Source organism: Hordeum vulgare, chromosome 3H (genome assembly GCF_904849725.1).
Source record: "Hordeum vulgare subsp. vulgare chromosome 3H, MorexV3_pseudomolecules_assembly, whole genome shotgun sequence".
Classification (NCBI taxonomy): domain Eukaryota; kingdom Viridiplantae; phylum Streptophyta; class Magnoliopsida; order Poales; family Poaceae; genus Hordeum; species Hordeum vulgare.
In genome coordinates, this window is record NC_058520.1 from 112,528,531 (window position 1) to 112,546,284 (window position 17,754).

A 17,754-nucleotide genomic window follows, 5' to 3' on the forward strand; every position below is an offset into this window, starting at 1 on the left:
AGCAATTGCCAAATTGGGAAATTTTAACTTATAAGTCATAGGATGATTTTTGTAAATTTCTTTTTTTGTGTTTTTGCACATAGGAATATAGTAGTGTGATATATTGATTTGGGATAGAAAATTCCAGTAAATCCATTGGTGGCATTGTTTCTGTCATTTGAGCAACTTTGCAAAAATGTTATTTTGTGATGAGATGGCATTTTGTCGTTTTCACGTGATTTAATTCTTGCACCATATGATGAACTTGTCAACATGGAAGTGGTAGTGTTTTGATGGTATTAGGCCCTGGTATTTTTCTTAACCATGTTGAGGTTGTAGTTTAGTGGGTTTCTTGCTATAAACTTGCAAAGGAAATATTACTGTTTTCATTGCTCAAATATGTCTAAGTGTTGGAATATATTATTTTCTTACGATGTTGTGTTGATGATTCCCACGAATATATTGTTCCTTTGTGTTTGGTCCAACGCCATGAATTGTCGTGTTTTTTGTCCTATGTCAAGTGGTGCCTTCACCTTGCCAAATAGATTTTGCATCTTAGAGTTATTTCCTGTCAAAGATGCTATGATATTATAAAGTCCTGCAATTTCCCCTTTGTGAATTTGACTAACTATGAGACTGTAGTGATTTTTATGCCATGTTTAGGGGATGCTACCAAGTGGCGTGTGCAGTTTTAGCTCATCCTTAGTGCCAGTTTTTGTACTCCCTCTGTCCCAAAATAAGTGCCTTAACTTTATACTAGCTCTAGTACAAAGTTGTACTAAGCTTGAGACACTAATTTTGGGATGGAGGGAGTAGTAGTTGTTTCCCTCTACAACCCTGTTAAATTTCATGCCATGAAACTTGTTGTAGAATTGTGTTTTGTTGTTGTCAACATGTCACCAGATTAAAAACTGCAAGTGCAAACTGAGATTTTCACAAAATCCTAATCTGTAATATTTCTTGTCATGTTGAGAGTGTGATTGCCATTGTTTCATGAACCTATCAGTGTTGATGTTAATTAGGTATTGTTGTGTTCTTTGATAGATTCATGTCCATGTCTTGGTTGAACACATTGAGTGGTTGTAGCTACTCGTTTTCTTGTGTTCAAAGTGGTATGTTGTTGTTAGTAGACAAATTGGATGGTGTTCTGTTTTGTGCTTTGTGTGAGTTATGCTTACTTGTTTTGCATGACTTTAAGGGCTATTGCACCTAGAATTTTGAGACCCATCCAGTGGCATACTTGGAGTGACAAGAAAATGCGCATAGCCCCTCACAAATGATGTTTAGTCATCGTTGCCTTTCGTATCTTGTTTTGCAAGTTCCGAGATATCCGTAGCTCGACTTGCGACCATGTTTATATGTTGTTGTGCCATTTTCCATGATGCATGCATTTGTTCCATGTTCATGCATGTTCAAATTAATAAACTTGAGGTTCTGTCCAGAATGCTAACAACTTAATAAATGCATGAGAAACTTGACTAGTTAGCATAGCCATGCTCCGTTCATACCCACATTCATGCATCATGTTGTTTGAAGCATTGCACCATGCTATGTGTTCATTGGATGTGTATTTTCTTTTGGTAGAAATGCGAGCTGAGAACGAGTGTGAGGGTCACGTTCAGTACGTTCCTGAAGAGCAAGAGTTGTAGCCGTTAGAAGAACCAGTAGGCAAGATGATTGTGACCTGGATATCATCTCTAATTTTGTTGTGCTTAGATGAATCGTTTCCATCGCTATTTGATTGGTGCCTACCACTTGAAAATCAGCCTCCATACATTGCCATGAAAGCCTCTAACTCCTTCGCAACCTAGCAAATATTGTTTGGCTAAGTTAGCGCTTTCTCAACCCTCTTATAGCATTGCTAGTTGCAGGTGCAGGCGGATCCATGTGTTAACATGGGCTTTTGAATATCATCTTATTACTATTATTTAATTTAATTCACTAATATACTTGGTAAAAGGCGGAAGGCTTGGCCTTTTGCTGGGTATTTTGTTCCGCTTTTCCCACCTTAGTTTCGGCTACTCGTGTTGTGTTCCATATTGAGTGCTCCTAACACGCTTGGGGTTGTTATGCGGACCCCCTTGATAACTCATTTTGGATAAGACTTGTCTCGCAAGACCCAACTTTAGTACTCAATTGGCTAAACGACTTAATAATAAAAAGCATAGGGAATAGCAACCCCAAGGATAATTTAATCAACCCTCGGGATAGTGCTCCCCATGAGTGTTCATCTAAAAAGAGCCACTTGAGAGGCCACCCAGGGCAACTCGGGGGATTTCTATCCGGCCACTGTACGTAGTGCTCATCCGTCGTGTCGTGAGACTGAGATACGCGGCTCTTATCGAGTTCGTTGACACGTTGGATGGTCTTGCTGGATGTGTATTCACCTCCTCGAGGTGTCTTGTGCATCGGGATTCCGAGGATACTTTGGGTTATCTCAAGGTTGAGGTTTTCCACTAAGGAATCTGAGGAGATCATCGGTTTTCTGTGGTCGAGGCTTCCTATGCAGCTTGTTGTAATTTGTGATGGATTAGTTGGAGCACCACTACAGGGTTAATATATTTCAGAAAGCTATGCCCGCAGTTATGTGGCAACTTGGAAACTTTGTTTCACATCCCGTTCTAGATAACTTGAAGTAAACTTAATTAAAATATGCCAACTATGTGCATAACTGTGATTGTCTGTTTCGCGAGATCCTTCTCCGACTGAGGACATGGTGGGGTTTTGACTAACACATGTAGGTGTTCAAGATCACTTAGTGATCATTATGTAGTTCCGAACGTCATGCGTAGACCACTCACTTTACTCTATGTTCTCATAAGTTAGTCACCATATATGTTTAGTGTTGTCGCAACCTAAACACTAAACCTTCTAGACCCAATAACTTGATTAGTTCCGGTATCATGGTAGCAAGATTGCTGAGTCCTTGTGGCCCATAGATTACTACACCACCACAGGTCCAGGTACCGCAGATACAAACGTTTTTGATGCTACGAAGTTGCACTGGGAGTTCAATGAAGGCAGTGGCCTCATGTACAAGACGTACCCCAACGATTAGAGGACCTTGGTCATCTCATGGGCGAGCGAGACAGATCATTGCAATTTTATCATTTATCTTGTCCGTAGTCGGACGCTGTCTTAAGGATGATTTGAAATAAATTGTTGAGTGACTTGTAACTTAACTAGTGGCGAGTGCAAGTCATTCCATATACTCATCTCTTCATGTATGTATTGTGATGATTTCTGTACTTGCGAAACACTAAGATGCGTTTCTTTCCCTATTGAGTCCTCGTCCCCAAAAATGGAAAGTGTCGCATCTTGGTCGTTACAAGGCTTCTCTCTCGTAGAAAGCATACGGTGGGTAAACAAATTACAGTTGGGTAATTGATAGAAATGCGCATAGTTATGGAATATTTATTAATGATAATGTTCATTACATATTGGCATCACGTCCATAAGCAAGTAGACCAACTTCTTCCTACATCTACTACTATTCCTCCACCCATTGACCGCTATCCAACATGCATCTAGAGTATTAAGTGAAACGGAGTAATGCTTGGTGAACAATGACATGATGTAGACAGATAAAATCCAATTAATATGAATCAACCCCATCGTTTTATCATTAGTGGCAAGAATACAAATACGTGTCTTGTCCCCCTACTTTGTCACTAGGATATAGAGCACCCCAAGATTGAACCCACTATAACGCACCTCTCTCACTGAAGATAGATCAACCTAGTTGTCCAAACCAAATCAATTGATCGGAGATAATTACGAAGCTATCACAATCATGCATATAACAATTCAGAGAGGACTCAAATATACTTAAAGAATAATCTGAACATAAACCCACAATTCATCGGATCCCAACAAACGCATCGCACAAAGTGATTACATAAGATAGATCACCGCGAGAATCGCGGTGATCATGGCAAAAATAACATAGAGAGATAGATAGCCATCTAGGTACTAACTACAGACCCGTATGTATGTGATGAACTACTCAAACATCACCATGGGAGCACCAAGGTTGATGTAGAGGCCCTTCGTGCTCGATCCCCACACTAACAGGGCACCGGAACAAGGTTCCAGATTGGCACACGACAAAATAGATCAAGCATTAGAAAAAGTATTTTGGGAGGATCCTTAGGGTTTTCTGGATTAATGTGAATTTATAGGATAGAGAGGAACGCCAGAGGCCAAGGGAGGTGGCCCCAAGACATCTGAGCGCGGCCACCCCCTGGGCGCCCCCTGTTAGCTTGGCATCACCCCGTGGCGCCACCCTGTGGGGCCTCCGGTCTCCTTCTGAAGCTTCCATGTTCTTATTTTGTCCATTGTTTGGTACAATATTCTTGAAAGGCCAAAAACATGCAAAAAACAACAACTGTCACTTGGCACTGGGTTAATAGGTTAATGTTCAAAAATAATATAAAATAGCAAGTAAGTTCCTAAAAAGCATCCTAGAATGATAATATAATAGCATGGAACAATAAAAAATTATAGATACGTTGGAGACGTATCAACACCTCACTCTCACTAGAACAAGTGCATCGGTGTTTGTGGAGTTATTTGTCATAGGGTTCCTCAATGACAAGGAATTGGCATAAGCAATTCATAGAACAACAGTCAAGGCATGGGTTGTTCTTATTAGCGGTCAAGGCGATCATGCAAAAGTCTACGATGTTACTTTTTTGTGGCATTATTTTCTTGAACAAAATAGTTGTAAGTGCAACTTTAGCCCTTCTATGTATTAAAACAATGCCAACATGCAACTTGACGCAAACTACCATACACCATGCCAACACAACACCCATCCCCAAGCAAGATACATATGTGGCAAAGACCAACTAGCTCATTCCATACAACTCCATGTAGACAATAGATGGATGGAGCCCTCACCAATGAAAACCCATCGCAAAGTGGTAAAATTGAACGTTGACAAACCATGGGTTTCAAGGGGGTGCCTTTTGGAAGATCATGACACTAGAGTGCTACCACCATCCCATTGAAAGCATCGGGATTTCCACCTGGAGCACGACGGAGGTCAAATGAACAACCATGAGAGAGACTTCAAGAAGTGAACACTTCACACAGATGCCTCTCAGTTGGCCTTGCGAAAGCCACACATGGTTTTACCCCGACAAACTCAATCCTTCTTCGACTAAGGTGTGGCTAGTCATGAAAACAAATGTCACATCACTATTATGGAACGTCAAATACTAGCCACCATGCTTCCCCCATGTCCATGGTAGCTAGCTCGCACCTGAGCCGCTGGCTCGGCCCACGAGCACCCCAGCTCCCACTGCCAGGACTATCACCCTAGAGATAAGGCACCCTAGAGCCCATCCAAGGCTACGAGATGAAGCATCAACCTGCATACCCACACCATCGGCAGAGCCGCTAGTGACCGACTTTGTCATATTGACCGGGGAACAAGAGCAACTAGGTTGGGCAGAGGTGAAAGTGCAAGAGGGGTCCTCATCCACAACTGGCACCCTCTGCATGGACTACTGGTGCCCCGACCTCATCGGAGGCATCCATCCCTTTGCCACTTATCCACACGCCACCCCCTGTGATGCCCCACCAAAGCTCCCTATTCTTATTCGATGTGGCAAGCTTCAACCACACTCCCAATGATGTGAGGTACTCGACCAATCACACACTGTCGCCCCGTGCCGGCAACCGATTAATCTGACGGTGGAGAAGAGTCCAGGTATTGCCACGATCTCACCCGCCGAACCATTGTGGCAGCCATGCTGTCGACATGCTAACACACATCGCGAGAGGCTGCCATCTCGCCGTCGTAGACCACCCCTAGCAGCGACCCAGTCGAGCCACCGCCACCACACTGTGTTGCTCACCATCCCCTAGGTGGCACATGTGGGTGGATCTGACCGGAATGCATCCTCATGTCGCCGCTCGAATCAGATACATCACGCAGCCGGCGCATCATCTACACGTGCCCAATTCATCATCGCGCCGCCACCAGATGCACACGCAGTTGTGTCGCCTTGTCCCCCGAGAGTGCAACATCGTCACACAATCGGCCATCCTGTGTCAGCCACTCGGAACGAGTGGGGGAGAAGAAAGGCCCCGTCACCACTCACATCGGTCGGGCATGGCCTCGCAACGCCTCTCGACGGCAGCGATGGAGGGGGAAGGAAAGGGGAGGGAGTTTTGTTGGCACCGTCGTTCGGGAGAGGGAAGCCCGGTCACGCCTCTCGACGACGGGGAAAGAGGGAAGGAAGAGGAGGGAGGTTGCTGGCAAGCTATGGTTTCCCTAAGTCACTCGCCGAAGGGGAGGAAGGGGGAGGGGAATTCCTGCCACCCCAACTTATATTGTACCTGTTGTGAGACCATCCGCATCCATATGTTAATGGAAAAGTATTCTTTTTGACCGACTGATTTCCTAGGAAATCAATCGTGCCCCGTGCACTCCACGCGTCCCTGTGGGACCAACCAACCGGCCATCACAATTCACAGCCTTATCTCTTTGTAGGCGAGCCACTCGTTTCTTCCTTCTCCGTCTTTGTCATCTCCTACCTCCCATCCCACTCCTTTTCCTCTCGGCTCTCTCTCTAGCAGCAAGGCCGACGACCACCAGAGCTTTTCTATGCCATGCACTACTACCACCGGCTGCTGCAGAGACTCACCATCGCCACTGTTGTCATTGCAAAGACCACGGGCTGCACCCTACAGATCTCGTCGGCGACTGGCGCTGCAACGCGGAAACAAAGTGTCCCTCAACAGCCAGCTCTGCAACCGTAGCATCCCACCGGCGGCGGGCGCTGCAATGTGGCAACACAATGTCCCTCAATAGCTAGCGCTGCAACCGCGGCATCCCGCCAGCGGCGGGCGACGCGTTGAAGCGCAACCGCGGCATCCCGCCAGCGGCGGGCGACGCGTTGAAGCTTTTCATCGCGCGTGATGCTGCCATGGAGCAGCTCCCGGTGCTACCATGAAACGACGACAGTGATGTTTTAAGTGTTGCAAGGCGTCATCAGGTGCGCCGGCGCTGCAATGTACCACGCGCATCGGTGCGCCAGAGCCATCGGTGCTGCATTGGAGCTCTGCCGGAGTTGCATTGGATCATCATCGGAACGGTCGATGCTGTGTTGAAGCTCTGCCGGAGTTGCATTAGAGCTTCATCGAAGCCATGAGAGCTATGTTGGACCTGTGCGAGTGCTTCATACGGTCACCGGTGTGGTCGTTAAATTTGTGATGCAGCATTGTCGGGGCTGTGGAGGTGTTGCGTACTTGCCTTAGAGGAGACACATGGTTAAGAGAGGTCCTGGTGTCATGGATGTCTTGAAAGAGGAGGAAGAAGAAATGTGAAGCCTACAATCAAACGGCTCAGTGTATCTAATCGGAGGGCTCCTGAGGTGAACGATATTTTTGCAAACATCATCCGAATGTTTTGTAAGGGTGGCCTATGTTAATAGGCTGTGGCGGTTAACGCACAATTAGCCATCTGTTTTTAAACCCCCGGAGGCGACATAAATCTGCATGATTGATTATACAAGGTGGGCAGTTCAAAGAAAAAGCAACGAAACCACCAACTGGACGGCGCGGCGTGTGTGCGTCGGAGAGCCGGAGACCCAACCGTCTTCCTCCCCAAGCATTAATAACCCTCGCCTTAAATCCCCTCTCCCAACCGTCTCATCCCCAGCTGGGGCGACGGTATCCATCCCGGAACGGAAAACACCAAACCTACTTTCCCCCTATAAAATCAGCCCCTCCTCACCCCCCAATACAACAGCAGCAAACCAAATACCCCAATACCAAAAAAGGCCCCAGCAACTCGGGCGCGTCGACTCCTCCATCCAGAGTTGAATCTGAGTTTACTTCGCGAGATTTGATTCAACCAGTCGAGATGGCGCAGGCGATCGAGGCTCAGAGGGAGGGCGCGGAGGTGTACCACGGCGCGGCGCTGTGCGCGGAGAAGGCGGTGGAGCTGCTGGCCGAGACCAACATGCCGCTGGGCCTGCTGCCGCTGGCGGACATGGAGGAGGTGGGCTACAACCGCGCCACCGGCTTCGTCTGGCTGCGCCAGAAGAAGGCGCTCACGCACACCTTCAAGCAGATCGGGCGGCAGGTCTCGTACGCCACCGAGGTGACGGCCTTCGTCGAGGACCGCAAGATGAAGCGCATGACCGGGGTCAAGAGCAAGGAGCTCCTCATCTGGATCACGCTCTGCGACATGTTCATCGACAAGGACGACCCCTCCAAGATCACCTTCAAGACGCCCACCGGGCTCGGGAGGACCTTCCCCGTCTCCGCCTTCGAGAAGAAGGACGACGCCAAGGCTACGGCCGCAGCTGCCGGCGGCAAGGAGGCCGTCGTTGCCAAGTAAGTCAGGACGGCCGGCATACTCTACAAAGTTTGGATTGGATGAAGAGTTCTCGAGTCCAATGTTAACCACGACGATTACTATCTTCTATAATCTGTTTTTACCAGTAATAAACTACGTACTCCTATATAAGGTCGCAGTACTCTGCTCCGGTGTTTTGCCGAGGGTTGTATCATTCATATGATGTTTATATAGTTTTATTATCTGCTCTTTCGCTGCATAATCCCTGTGAACCTTTTTGTGACAGTATCACGAGTTGTACGTGACAACGTGTTCTCAGATTTTATTTTAGGCATGAAAAGCTTCTCTCCCCTCCTTTCGCACAGACAAAGGCACAATTCTGGTCTCCTCCAATGCTATTTAAGTGAAGTCACGTATAGCTAGATAAGTATAGCTCTCAACCAATTTAGGGAACCGACAGGGATCAGACTACTTACTTCTCATTAGACTAGTGCATGTCCGTTGGACGAAAGGTAGGATGACCATCAGATTTGATGTACAAACCCCAGGTCCGGTGTGTGGATTGCTTAATTAAAAGTGCTTCCCATTGATTACAACATTTTTGCACTAATTGCGTCTAATAATTTTCCTAATAACCACTCGTGATTAGCTTCCAACAAACAAATATTTTTATTTTCACGAATCATATTTCCAAGGAAGCTCGTTCTTTTAGTTTGTGATGTGTTTCCAATAAACAAATAAAAAATATTATTTTCGTAGATGCATTTTTTATGACAAGTTTGCATTACTTTTACTAGCAAAAGGGCCCGTGCGTTGTAACATGAGGAAAAAAATACCACACGTTTTACATCTTTTTATAATCATTTTGATTTATTAAAATAATAAGCTAACTAACTAATGTAGTCAGTCCTATCCTGTTTTGTTGAGAAATTAACCCGTCCATTGTTAATTTCACCATGATGAGAAATTGAGCGGGACAAGCAAAGCAAAACAAAGATGCTACGTGTATTGATCAATGGACTGTTATCTTATTTCACTCATGGGGTAGAGAATGTGGAATCAGATGACAAATTGAAGGTGGTGTTCCATTCTCTGTCTCTACAATAATACAATCTTACATTCAATACATTCATTCATCAGCAAACAAATCCCCACAAAACAAAAATTATTGCCGGTGCTTGACACACGGTTGGAGACATGGCGAGGGGATCTCACCAGATGATGAGTTCCGGATTAGACGCCTCTATCTGGCCATAAGGAGTCGTCGTTGCCGCGCCATAACCTCGGAGTTCCCCGTGTGAGCCATGGAGGTCCGCCTCCACCTCCAAGTATTTCGCTCTGCCGCGCCTTATCCGCGCGCCGCCGTCGTTCTGCATCGAGCAGACGCATCATCCCCACTCATTGTAGCTGTCGCGTTGATTGTATCCAGAAGCTGTGCTCGAGCGCCGAAACGGGGACAGCAAGCGGGCAGAGGTACGACCGCGGAGGCGGGTGGGTTGAGATCGACAACAGTGGTGGTTGAGGTCGGCCGCGGCGGCGAGTGGTGTTGCAGCGGCCTGGGCACAGGCCAAGGTGGACCAGGGTCGACGCGATGCGCTCGAGCGCCGCAACGGGGGCAGTGAGCGGGGAGAGGTACGGCCGCGGAGGCGGTTGGGTTGAGATCGGCAGCGGTGGCGGTTGAGGTCGGCCGCGGCGGCGAGTGGTGTGGTGGCGGCCTGGGCACATGCTAGGGTGGCCCAGGGTCGACGGGAGGAGACGATGTGTACGGGTATAATTTTTGCTGCGAATCGTTTTTTCCTTTTGCGTTGCAGATAAATGATGGAGCGCGGGTTGAATAACAAAAATTACAGGGGCTTTTTTACAAAAATATCGCAGTGGGTTTTCTGACGGAACCAATAACCGCTTTATTATTAGGTATAGATAAACGGAAGCACCCTTTCACGACAGGATGGAAACATATATTATTCAATCATAGAAGCATTACCTTTTATTGACGGAAGCACCCATTCACCTTGAGATGGAAAAATATTAGCCAATTATGTGACAAAAATCTTTTTATTTTGTATCCATGGACGCATTATTTATACAATAATATTTTTGACAGAAATCTTTTTATTTTGTGACAAAAAATAGTATTCACATTTCGTAGAAATGTGGGCTTCGCCAAATGAATTGTCTGGAAACACGAATTAAGAATATACACCGCGTCGAAATTCATATGATAGAAATAATATACAATTTTGTTTGCGACAACAACACTAATTTCACTTATACATAATAGTTAGCTCGGATGTATGTTTTCAATTAACTAATCATAGGACAGCTCTGCACATTTCACAAGTTTTTCCTCGACGAGGTAGCGTCCAATAAGAAGTGATGCCTGGTCCAGCACACTCAACACTATTAGGTTTGTGTTGAAAATTAAGACACGCACCTGAATCGGCTGGAAAAAATATTTATACATGGAAACATAAGAAAGAAACAATGAAGCTAACTTCAGTAGTGGTTGAAACAAAAATATCGCTGCAAGAAGCAAAACACATGTACAATAATACGAATGAAAGATGACTCGCAGAAATTGGTTAAAGCACACTTGGTCGAACCAATATGTTTAAACAACAATAGAAGCACACATTGGGAATGCTTGAAGTCGGGATTCACTGCCATGAAAAGATATATATGAAAATTTTAGAAGCATCTTGTATGTTTTTAATTGAAACATCAATGAGAAAAAAATGAGACATACATTGGTAATGGTTCAAATAAAATAAATTGGTGCAAGAAGAAAAATGCATGAACAATAATTTTATCAAAATAAGAAAAATTGACGTGGTTGTAGCACAAAGTAATATTGGTTGAAGCAATTGAGGGGTGATTCAGAAGCACGATTTTGTAGGAACCATGAAAATAAGCCATATACATATGATTCATCTTCCCTAATAATAAAGCACGGAATGCTTGTGTCGTCCGCCGCGGCGTTTTTATAAAAAAGTCCCTGTCGTTTCAGGTAATTAACCCGCAGTCCTTCTGTAAGTCGCGTCAAACCGTTTTTCATTTTTTATGAAAACCCCCCTGTCTTTAATCCGAACTAACCCGCGGTCCCTACATCATCAGTGATCTCCACGGCGAGCAGCATCAGCGGCGCAAGCCTCTTCTTGGCGATGGTCACTTTCTATAGGATCGATGTGAGCGCGGCGCCGACCCCAGGTGTGACATCGGCCAGCACTGCCTTGAGCGCCGACCACGCCCCAACCCACCACCGCGCAGTTCGCCACCGCGTTGTACCTCCTGCCCGACGGGCCCCGTAGCGCCGCCCCCTTGGGCGTCCTGTAGTTGAGCACCTCGTCGGCGCCCAGGCCCCGAACGAAGTCCATGTTGCGCGTGCCGCAGGTGGCCGTGACGTGCAAGCCCGCAAGCTTCGCGAGCTACACGACGTAGTGGCCCACGCCGCCTGAGGCCGCGGTCACCAGCGCGTTCTTCGGACCGGTGGCGCCGAAGGTCGCGTCGAAGCTGACCCCGGTGAGCTTGAGCAGCTGCTGGCGGCGGCCAACAGGAAGGCGCCTACTACGACGAACACCTCCGATAGCCTCTTCACCGCGAGGGACGCCAGCGCCACCGCATACTCGGTGAGCGTGCCGCCGCTGTGCAGTCACCGATCCTGTGAGAGCACTGGATTTTGACAGTGTTCGATAGAGACGAGACGGAACCATAGTGTTGGTCAGTGCGTTGTCTTCTTACCGGGAAGCTGATTGAGATGACCTTGTCTCCCGGCTTGAAGTTGGTCACGCCACTGCCCACCTCCACCACCTCGCCGGCCAGATCGCCCACTGCATGTTTCGCTATGAAGATAATTCTTGCATGAGCATTGAGCATACACGTATACATGTGGAATTTGACGTAGTGCCCATGTAAAAAGGTCCATCAGTCTGTAATTGTATCCATCTGTTTTTGTCTGCATTCAAGTCATTTTCCCCTCAGAAACAAACTATGCTAGGTCGCGTTATGTCTAGAACCTGCAACAAACAACCGCTTGAATTGGTACGAGATTTTAGAAGCTTGTTTCGTTTCTGATTCAACAGCAGAGGGCTAATAGTGGAATAGAAAAGGTTCAATTCAGAAAGCAGAGCTTAATCACTAGCCAAATGATATGGAGGAGACTTTTATTAGCTATGAAGCCGACTGGTACGGGATTTTAGAAGCTTGTTTCGTTCTTATCTGAACTGTTAGCTAGTAGTTTGTTTGAGCTATGTGTCACTAGGTTTTAGTCCTATAGTGTCCGTTTCAATGTCAAGCGGTTACAATGGGTTTCTTTTCGTGATGTGTCAAACTTGATTTTCTCCTTTCCCTCCCTGTGTTTTTCTGAAACTTATATATTTTTGTTCATTAATAATGGAAAGGGGTAAAGCCCGGTTCAAAAAAAGTCAAGCCGGTCGGTATCATGCGATTTTCATCTCTACTTGGCAATCATTGTCGCAACCAAGTCTGAATTGGGTAGCGATGTCTTAGTCTGAAGCTCAATTACCTGGCGTGAAGGGGAACACAAGGGAAAAGAGCAGAAAAGTAGAGCGAAGTCAGGGGAGAAGGGTTCGTGACGGAGGGCCAGCACCTTTTGGGAGAGGTTGTGCACCTCTGCGACGCGGGTGCGCTTGCTGCCGGACCCGCCTCTCCCACGTGGGCGGGCGGAGGTCCCCTGCGGCTCGGGCTCCGACGACCCGCCCGCCTCGCTCTCATAGAATGAGCCTCCGGCGCCGCCCCGGGGGTCGCCATACTATGCGTGCTGCTGTTGTTGGTGGCTTAGCGCAGCCGCAGCCGCCGTGGCGTGGAAGGCCGCCCCTCCGTCGAACATCTCGCGCCGTACCACCTTGTCCCGCCATCGCCTCCCGTCCTGCTGCATCGGCACCAATTCCCTCACCGCCCTGCCCTCTTCAAACCTGCCGCCTCGCTGCTCCTCTATCCCACCTGGCCCGACCACCTTCTACCACCACATCACACTGAGACCCCACGGCTCCTCATACTTGCTCTCCATACAGCGGGAAGAGAGAAACATGGGGAGCAGGTTTTTTTTCAGCTAGCAGCTGCGGCTCGGAGCGGACGTGGTGCAGAGCGGGGCGAGCAGTGCACGAGCGGCGAGGCGACGAGGCGGAGGCGATAGGCGGCATCAGTGACTCGGGACTGGTAAATATATCCATTTGTCCGATCAACAAGTGTAATACGATGCTATACGGTGAGTGAGTGACCTTATAATCACCGCTTTACGTATATAATAATCATAATGAGTGTATTCCAAAGTGTAGTGACCGTATCATGCTTTGGGTTCAAATATAATGACCATGAGTGTATTTATCTCTTTACAAGTCAAATTTGACATGTCTAACCCTTAAATGTCATGGACATGTCGAGACACAACCGCCGGATGACCCCTTAAATGTCCGGGTGTACAATTGCACTTCTTGTATCAAAACATTAAATCCATGCACGAAAATTATATAGATGAATAATCGAATATCACGCGTAAATAATATTTGTTCGTAGCGAAAGTACAAAGTTCTAATATAAATAATAGCTAAAGTACATAATTCAAACATTGATCAAACTACCCCTGAAATTGGCATAACTTACCCACCATGCTACCCGTAAGTCAAAAAACGATTCAGTTTTCCTGAAGTCACCGCCCGGCGCGTATTCCTTATAGCGACCTATGCCATTCTATATCAACTGTCGAACACTAGCGGGATGGAGAGAGCCTTGCTCTTCTAACCCGAAGACCCAGGTTCAAAACCCTTTGCTTATTATATTTACTTTTCTATGTTTTTTTCCTTTTCTAACGAGTACATGTTTCACACAGTGTAATAATTCGGTTCGGATTCTTTGTTTAACTTCTCTACACTTTTTTAGCAGATTAAATACTTTTTAAAATATTCATATATTACAAAAATAGTTAATCATGTTAATCATTTAAAAATAGTTAATACTTTTTTTACACAATAGACATTTTCAAGGGAATAAAAAAGGCTCTGGCCAGCATATTAGACGGTTGAGGATGCACACAACATTATAAAAACGTTCTTTTGGAGCGGCGCTAACAACAAATTGTGATGTCATTCTCAACAAGCCCAATAATAAAAGCAAATCTCATGTTACTTAGTCAACTAAAGTCAATGAGCCCAAAGTATATCCACTCTCTTCTTCCAAAACGATAAGTAATAATAATAAGTCAATCAGCCTTATGATCTCATTATTTATGGTTTTGATTAATATTAATCTCATGCTACTAAGTGAACTAAAGTCTCTATGTCTTATCCTTACAAGTTGATGACAAATGTACCATCCTTTCACAATTGAAACACATGTTTTTAGGGCCTCTAGAGTTTGCTACCTACGATTTTTGTTTAGTGAAATTGTTTAATATTGTGTAACAACGGCAGGGATTGATGACAACTCGTGCTCATTAGCAACCCAACACACGGCAATACCACCTCTCCAAGCGTCATGGAATATATGTCAAGCCAGAATTGAAGATAACCACTTCCATTTTAACTTAGAATATGATGTTGAATTATAGCTCCAACAAATTTGAAGTCCATTTGAAATCATTATATAACTTGTATTGTTTTGGTCTATAGATTTTGGTGAGCATTAAATTTTACATGAACTATCATTTTGTTTTGACCATATAATTATATCTAAATATAAATACACATCGATTATATATCCTGGTGCAACGCACGGGCATTTGTACTAGTATTTAATGAAAACATAGATCATTGAAAATGAAATAAGTTTCTCTAGACCTGAAGCATGAAAAGAGTGGTCCGGATAGGGAATTATTGAGTAGGATGCATTACAGTGTGCTAGAAGCATATAGATTTCAAACGAGAATGAAACAAGGTAGCCATCAACCTGCATGTTTCTACCAAGTATAATAGAAATTAAGTACAGTTAAGTATTTGCAGGAAAAACTATCTATACATGTGTTATATTTTGGAAGCTCCATATATAGAAGCATGCAAACATCTGTCTCAACAATGAAGCATTTGCAGTATACTTTGAAGGCTTCATATATTGTTTCTTTGCAACTTTATCAGGTGCAGAAAAATCTTGTATGATGGAAGCATAATTAATTTGCTTCCGAGGATATTTGTATCCTAGCAGAATTATTTACCATTGGAAAGCTGCATCGGTTTGAAACAAATCTGAACTATTACTTCCAAAGAAACTAGAATGTGCATCCAAAAAATAAGAATTTGCTTCCAAAAAATAAACGTAGCATCTTGGCACAGTTCAAAGACCACTAGGCTGATGCTTGGCATGCTCTATTTTGAAGTTGGTCGTGCTTCGTTGCGACTGTAATTGTGCTTCTATTTGGTGTCGGATATGCTTCCTTCAAATGTTGGACGCGCATGGCAGGCGCGCTTCCTTGTATCACCATGGTTAGAGGCACTAAGAAGCATTGACATGGATGGAGCGATGATGCAATACCCATGAAACATTAGCCATGACCTCTTTCATTCTAAAGTAAGATAGCTGAATATGAAATTAAAACTAGGTCAACCAAGGACGTGAGTCATCGTTATGTGCAACTAGTTGGGATGTTCCCATCGCTGTCGAGAAGGGATGGCACTCCAGGCGAAGGGAGCATTATCCTGTTGCTTGGTGATTGTCCGATGCCTATCCATTTTCCGTGCTGGGATGGGCATCACGAACACCTACTAACCAAGCACATATGAATCAAGCATAGGATAATTAAATCATTGTGACGTGACCATAAAAATCAGTGAGAAACACACATTGGAATCAAATCTTTGTGTGCTCACCATGCCAAATGGGATCTTCCATGAAACTTCTCGCTCACAGTCGTTGGTGCTTACTCTCGTTGGCCTGGGCGAATCACAGTCGTGGTGTTGTGGAGAATTAGCACATCGACAGATCACGGCCATGATTGTCTTACAGAATTAGCACCTCAGCAGATCACGACCATGATTGTCTTACATAATTAGCACCTCAGTAAATCGGTGAACAGACGATGTGGTCGGAAGGACTAAGGGAAGCAGACTGACCGGTGTGTTGACTGCTGCACAACGAGGACTGGCGATGGAGGCGGGTGCCCGCGAGGCGGGGGTGGAAGGGGATCTGGGCGAGGCGAGCTTGGCCCTGTCCGTGCTGTTGGCGGCGAATGGATAGGGGGCATTTGGGGCGAGAGATCACGGAGAGGTTAATTTGCAGGAAATTAATTCTGGGATGACGGGATTTTCTTCTTCTTTTCTTACATACGAAAAGCAAGTTGTGAGCGTCAGATTCAAATTGAATCGACGGGTGTCGACTAGTCTGGCGCTCTTCTCCTATCAGACTATAGATAGGAAGGGTTTCCCATTTAATGCAGAGTGCTACTCTTCGTAAATCAACGGAACCCACAAAATAAAAATCTATACTACTAATAAACAAGCAAACAAGAACTTTTTTATGTACACCTAATAAAACATACACGAATCTATTATAATCGCATGATTAGGCCCACTAATTGTAATCTAACGGCTAGCCTTAACCTAATCCATTCTCTGTGTGCACTTAACAATTTGCATTGACTGGCCATGCTCCACCGCAAAGAAAAATATAAAACTCCACACCCGATTAATTAGGAAACTATAATCACGATGACATCTTATTAGGAAAATAATGACGATCGTGTCTTATTAGGAAACTAATTGGGTATTCACACATATTGACACGTTCATCACCTCAACCTGATCCCGACTGCGGCGGCGGGGAAGGAGATGGGGCGCGCTTCCTACATCCGGATCAAGCACGAGGAGGAGCGGCGCGAGGCGTCCTCGGACTGGGTCTTCGCTTTCTACATCCAGGTGTTCTTCGCCAACAAGGACACCGATATCACCGCGCGTCTCGTCGAGCTCCCAATCAGATCCTCATTGCCAGTGCCTCCTTTGCCGACCTCGCCGCTGCTCCTCCGTGATATGCGGCGGCGACCTAGGTACGCCTCCACTTTCCCTGCCTACGCACTTTGCAGGCTTCTAGATAGGGTCTCCGATCGTGGCGAACTGGAAGCACCAGCCAAGGAAGACTCGACAGCGCATAGGTCCTCTCCAGCCAGGACTGGGTGACCAGCCCGAGATCCACCGCGAGGCAGGCAATTCTTCGTCCTTTTTGTTCTTCTGTTACCCAACCAAACCAATTTTCTTGAGAACAATCTTATCTGGTTAAGACCAACACATGAACATACAACACAAATAATGGGGGAGCGACTACGATAGAGCATGAACCCGTGGTTGCTCTCTGGCTCTTTTCTTCAAAACAATCTGAGAAAGGTGCAAAGGAAACTATATTTTATTCCTGAGAGAGCAATCTTATATGAAATATAGTGTTGTGTTTGTGCGTCCTCATTTGGCAAGAGTTCATATTACTATTTGTGTCTGTATGAAAGTTCTCACATTAGTTGATGCAGAATA

At 45.6% G+C, this 17,754-nt stretch overlaps 1 protein-coding gene and 1 pseudogene across 1 annotated transcript; one reads left to right on the forward strand and one right to left on the reverse strand.

The window, feature by feature from the left end:
* Nucleotides 1-7,664: 7,664 nt before the first annotated feature.
* LOC123443160 lies at nucleotides 7,665-8,552 on the forward strand. The gene has a single exon (XM_045119449.1). The coding sequence runs from the start codon at nucleotides 7,856-7,858 to the stop codon at nucleotides 8,333-8,335; it is 480 nt and encodes a 159-aa protein (XP_044975384.1). The 5' UTR covers nucleotides 7,665-7,855; the 3' UTR covers nucleotides 8,336-8,552.
* A 2,049-nt stretch (nucleotides 8,553-10,601) lies between these two features.
* LOC123441549 lies at nucleotides 10,602-13,482 on the reverse strand (annotated as a pseudogene).
* Between the last annotated feature and the right edge of the window lie 4,272 nt (nucleotides 13,483-17,754).

Excerpts from the sequence above, each read along its gene's own strand:
- LOC123443160 (XM_045119449.1), top strand. The coding sequence starts at position 7,856 with ATGGCGCAGGCGATCGAGGCTCAGAGGGAGGGCGCGGAGGTGTACCAC.